Genomic DNA, 6,215 nt, shown 5'->3' with positions numbered 1-6,215 from the left:
ATGTGCCTTTGGTTGCATTTAGGACACTTGAGGTAAAGGTTAAAAGGGGTGTTTTAATTTTTTTGAGGGGTCGGATGGATGGTTTGTTACAAAGTGAAGGAAGAAAGAAGGATAAAAAGAGGGTTGCATACCTTTTTTATAGCTACGCAGCACACTGTTAGAGGTAAACCCTATTAATTTTATTTTGTTGATCTTCAATTTATTAGTTCTATTAACAATCGTGTGGCTATTCAAAATTAATCTAAATACAAGTACTTAATTCTACAATGTTCCAACAACTAAATGTATATTTAAATTCGATGAACATCATATATATATATATATATATATATATATATATTTCGTGCAAGTGGATGCATATTTTAAAATTATTAACATGTGCGCCCATGCCCTACAACTTATCTTCCACACAGTTGCCTTCCCATCTCATGTCACAAAACCTGACATCTCCCAGAAAGGGAAGGAGCTTGTGACACTTGGCAATGAGAGAATTAATTTTCCAATCTGGTTTTGTTTCCTTTCTAAGCATCGTGATGGTATTTCTTAAGTCACCTTCAATAATGGCACACTTAAGTCCCTTTTCCCTGGCCATGATCAACCCATAATAAACAACTGCCACTTTAGCCATATTGTTGCAAGTCAATTTTTGAAGTGTTTGTGGAATTGTAGATCCCTATAGGTGGTTTGTTATTACGATAGATTCCTATATCTCTTTTTTATGGAAAAACCAACGAAACCTGAGTCATGTGAGACACAAACAACACTTTATCATGAAAACGTAAAGAATTAAAATTTGGGGTTATTAAAAAATAATTATTTGGCAGCATTTAAAACATATATAGAAGGCCCAAACCTATACGAGTGAGATACACAAATGGCCATAAACATATATAATTTCAAGAAAAGGGCAAGCTAAGAGTGTCAAATTAAAATAGATTTATTAATATCTCTTGCTTCCCAAAAACCAACGAAATCTAAGCCATGTGAGACCAAAAAAATTCTTTTTCATGAAAATATGAAGTATTAAAAATTGAGGTTATTCTCCCCAACCTGATCGACGAGAGACTTGTCCCTAGAAAGTTTTGTTCATCAAATCTGAGAAGACACAGACCCATCAGTATCTTTAATGAGTAAGCTTTTCTTTTGAGAATGTAATTAATGACATAAAAGACATCTGAGATCTTATCCGCTGCAACAGGGGATATTATTTATGAAGACAAACCTAATTCTCCTTCAAAATATTTATGATTACCATTTTCCAAATTAATTTTCATCGCGTCAACAACTTTGTGTGAAGGTTAAGGCAGTGCATTTAACATTTATTCCTTAAAAGTACAACAATGAGTGCCACCAGGTGATAAGTGCTCCCAACAGAAAGGTGGATGCCATCTACAATCCTCCTATATGAACATTGTTGACATCATCTATGAAAGCACAGCATAATGGAATGAAGAGCAAAATCCAACAAATCTGCAAAAACAAGAAAGCTAGATAATAATTAATTTGACATGTCCCGAGCCAAAGCCAAAGCTAGGTTGATTTCCTCATTAGCTTCAATATGATTGAAGAAAATATAACCTTCAAGAAGTCTACAACCCTTATTCACCAAGGCATCTACCACGGTTTTGACTTCTCTAAAATAATGTGATATAGTTTATGCTTCAAACACTAGTAATAAACTCCAAGACTCGTACTTAATACACCTAATTTTCCAGCTTGGAGCGTCTAGCTTTTAAAGTGCAAAGATCATATACATAAAGTCCCCCTCTATGTTAAGATTCCTAACTCTGTATTTGATTGCCAATCTTCTCCCAAACACTAAAGCAAGAGCCTTCGCCCCGTTGTTAACATTATTTTGGGTTTCTTAAATGTGTAGAAAATTTGTATCTCTTAAGCTACCTCGGAAGTCAATTCTAATAGGGGGTAAATTGAGAAAATTAAGGTTGTTAGGCAATTTTTGATATCCCAACCAATGTGCCTTTGGTTGCATTTAGGACACTTGAGGTAAAGGTTAAAAGGGGTGTTTTAATTTTTTGGAGGGGTCGGATGGATGGTTTATTACAAAGTGAAGGAAGAAAGAAGGATAAAAAGAGGGTTGCATGCCTTTTTTATAGCTACGCAGCACACTCTTAGAGGTAAACCCTATTAATTTTATTTTGTTGATCTTCAATTTGTTAGTTCTATTAACAATCGTGTGGCTATTCAAAATTAATCTAAATACAAGTACTTAATTCTACAATGTTCCAACAACTAAATGTATATTCAAATTCGATGAACATCATATATATATATATATAGAGAGAGTTGGATCAAAATTTCATGATAGTTTACTAGTGTATACATATAGAGAACTTCTTGTAAATAGAAATTTTCTTGTATTACTATATTGTGAAATTAGGAGAAGCTACAAAATAATTTCATTTATCCTAAAGACTAAAATAGGCATCATTAATCATGTTTATATCAATTTACTCGACTTCAAATGCTAAAGACTAAAATATATAGTGCGCATGATTCATCTTAATAGGAATACCTGGCATCAAGGTAATTTTTAAGGAAACACGTAACTGTCCCACTTTATCCGTCAAATAAAATTGAAACACGACACATCGTGTAATTCGGCAAAATATTTTTTACCAGATAGCCGACGGCTAGGAAACGAAAAAGACCCGAGAACAGTGTAATGTCACATTAAACATACTTTAATTTAAATTCTCGATGATGATAAGGTGGAGACGTGAAAAGAAAGGTTTGTTTATGGCATTTTCGGGCTGCTCGCAGACCGATGGATAATGATTGTTTAACATGTTTTTATATAGAGCCATGTACCATGTGCTCGTAAGCTCCATCTATCCTCTATATATGCATAGTTATTGTAGGGGCAAATTCAATATAGCTAATTCCTTGTAAGTCTGTCCATACATTCTTCCAATTCTTGCAACCGATGTCGAATCAGGAGCTTCTTCCAATCGATGTCTCGGGGGACGTGGGTGCTAGAATCCTGAGTGTCGATGGAGGAGGAGTACGGGGTCTTATTCCTGTGCAATTGCTCAAATTCTTAGAGCACCAGTTGCAGGTACAGTTTATAAATTGTATTCTTTAGCTGCACAATTCATATAGTTTTATTTGCACAAATGTATTACTTACTGAAATGCTTCGTTTTTATCAGAAATTGGATGGGGAAGATGCCAGACTAGCAGATTATTTCAATATAATGGCAGGTACCAGCACTGGAGGTCTCATCACCACAATGTTAGCCACTATAGACCCGAATGACCACAAACACAATCGTCCTTTTAGTACCCAGAAAATTGAAGATTTCTACTTGAAGAATGCGAGTTTGATATTTCCTCAACCAAGGTTAGTAGCAAGTGATTGCAATATTTGGAGTAAAATTCTCTTGCAATAAGTATTTGTTGTGTTTACGCAAAACTTCTCTTGTTGTTGGACTCGTAGCAAATGGAATATTTTTCACGGCATTTTTGGTCCCAAATACAATGGCAAACATCTGGTCGATATCTTAGAACAAGAGAAATTTCACGAAAGACGGCTGTGTGATACGGCTACTAACCTGGTGATACCCACCTTCGATATCAAGACGCAGTTTCCTACAATTTTCGCCAGTCATGAGGTATTTCATTTTATTTTATAGGATGATCTTGAGTTATGAAGATGAAGAATAGACGAGGATGATTCTTACGATGATATGTGCAGGCGAAAGTAGATCCGCTGAAGAATCCACATCTAATGGACGTATGCCTCTCCACAACTGCAGCTCCTACCTATTTTCCATCTCACCAGTTTACAACAAATTCCAGTGACGGAAAGACCCAAGTTTTTAACTTAGTAGATGGAGGAGTAGCGGCTAATAATCCTGTAATGCCTGCTTGTATTATGAGTAGAGATTTTGATCAGATTTTTATTTCACATCAATAAACTATTATAAGGGTCTCACAACAATTTTCTAATTATGCAGACCTTGATAGCAATGAACTTAGTCACTCGAGCAGTTCATCAGGATACAAGAATAGTAACAAAAAGGTATTGTATTGTATTGTATTTTGATACTATTTAGAATAAACATCTCATATAAAACGAATGCTTGATGCTGGGAAATATTAATTAGAAGCTCAACTATGTTAACCAGAGGTTGTTATTTACAGGAGCACCTTGACCACTTTATTGTACTTTCTCTTGGAACGGGATTAGAAGAGGGTATTGAATGGGGCGCAAAAAAGGCTGCCACATGGGGAAGCTTGAAGTGGATTACTCACGATGGAAGAACCCCTCTCATAGAATCTATCATGAATGCAAGTTCAGACATGGTCAACATTCATACAGCTTTGATGCTCCATCATGTCAAAGAAAACTATCTTAGACTCCAGGTCTTTTTCATAGTTTCCAATAATGTTCCTTGAAACGATAAGGCCTCTAGATCTATAATTCTACAGACCATGTTTCTGCTGTAATTTTCTGTATGGTTAACATGTGGGCTTTCATACTGTAGGAATGGCAACTAAAAGGAAGCGAAGCAAAGATGGACCTCAGTACGGATGAGAACCTGAGGAATCTTGTGAAGAAAGGCCAGGAACTATTGGATAAGCCTGTTAGAAGTTTAAATTTGGAGACTGGGCGTCCTGAGACAGTGAAGAACGACTACACAAATAGGATGGCATTGACTAAGTATCTCCCATAACTCTCTAACTCTTCCTTGTATTTTCAGATCCTGGTTTCCTATCATTTTGTTCTCACCATAACTATCATTTCCACTTGCCAGAATGGCTGAACGACTCTCCAAGGAGAAGAAGTTGAGGGATAAACGGAGCGTATCTTCTGCACTTTCTATGAATGGCCATAGTGTTGGAATAAACATCTGAACTTCTTTCTTCCATTCCAATCACACCTTACGCTAGAATTTTGTGTAGACTTTTTAATTAAAAAACATATCCGGGTGTTGGTGAGCCACACAGCTGATTTATGTAGTGGTAAACACAGCAATTCAAGATTTAGCTGTGTTTTTGCCAACTAATAGATTTCATTTCATTGTGTTTTTTTTTTATAGCTAAATTATTATTTTATGTTCTCCAAATATTAATAGCATTGCAGTTGTGGACAACAAGGCAATGTAAGTTTTATATTCATTCCAAAAGTGCTTGGAGTGGATGCATAAACGTTCCCTACAGCACTTAGTTGGGCATCTTCAAGGAATTGTCTTATTATTGTATTCTTTACTGATAACACTGTATTCGTGGAATGGTTTGTATTATCGTTGGATTAAAGAGTATAGATGTTATTATGATTTTTGTTTGGTGTTTAATAGTATTTTTAATTATAGAAGATTTGAAGTCAGTATTATTTGGATGCCTAAAACATTTAATACTTGATCAATCAATTATGATAAGAAATCAGAAATTGAGGGTATCCAGTCTTATCCTTATTATGTTCATTCAACTAGTTTTATAAATAATAGATTCATTTAAAACGATTCAAATTTGACAAAAAAAAAAATTAAAATTTCTTATTTTATCCAAATTTTTTAATCAACAGAAAGCTTAATGTCAATCACTTAACATCAGATCATTCATGTTCAGTCCGCAGTGCAGAGCTATTGAATAGTGATGATTCCCCTCTACCATCTTGGAAACATATTTGTGTGCTTGCAAATTCCTTTCGTAAAATCTCGGAAGCAAAGTGGCGGGAACAACAATAATGGGGAGAAATATTTCGAGATGAGAATGTTAAGAAAACAGAAAAAAATTAAGCTTACAGCAGATTAAACAGAAAATACAAATTGCATAGAGATAACGAATCACATAATGAAGAAGTTGAGGGATAAACAGAGCGCATCTTTTGTACTTTCCGTGAATGACCATTCCAATGGCCATGGTGTTGGAATAAACATCTGAACTTCTTTCTTCCATTCCAGTCACACCTTATGCTAGAATTTTTGTGTAGAGCTTTTAATAAAAAAACATTTCGGGGTGTTGGTGAGCCACACAGCTAATTAGTGTAGCAGCAAACAGCACAATTCATGCCATGTCGCTCTGTCTTCTTTTCAGCTAAATGATAACTTTATGTTCCCAAAATATTAATAACGTTGATTAATTAGAGATTGACCAGCCAATATGGTAAGGTTTATGTTCATTCCAAAAGTGCTTGGAGTGGATGCATAAACGTCCCCTACAGCACTTAGTTGGGCCTCTTCAAAGAATTCT

At 35.2% G+C, this 6,215-nt stretch overlaps 1 protein-coding gene across 1 annotated transcript; it reads left to right on the top strand.

Moving 5' to 3' along the window:
• The first annotated feature begins 2,944 nt into the window (after positions 1-2,944).
• On the top strand, positions 2,945-4,877 carry LOC131051943 (patatin-like protein 2). The gene is made up of 8 exons (XM_059213558.1): positions 2,945-3,076; positions 3,170-3,360; positions 3,457-3,631; positions 3,715-3,889; positions 3,977-4,041; positions 4,164-4,385; positions 4,508-4,683; positions 4,778-4,877. The coding sequence occupies exons 1-8, from the start codon at positions 2,945-2,947 to the stop codon at positions 4,875-4,877; spliced, it is 1,236 nt and encodes a 411-aa protein (XP_059069541.1).
• Positions 4,878-6,215: the final 1,338 nt, after the last annotated feature.

Source organism: Cryptomeria japonica, chromosome 2 (assembly GCF_030272615.1).
Source record: "Cryptomeria japonica chromosome 2, Sugi_1.0, whole genome shotgun sequence".
NCBI lineage: Eukaryota > Viridiplantae > Streptophyta > Pinopsida > Cupressales > Cupressaceae > Cryptomeria > Cryptomeria japonica.
This window is presented reverse-complemented; position numbering and strand designations above follow the sequence as displayed.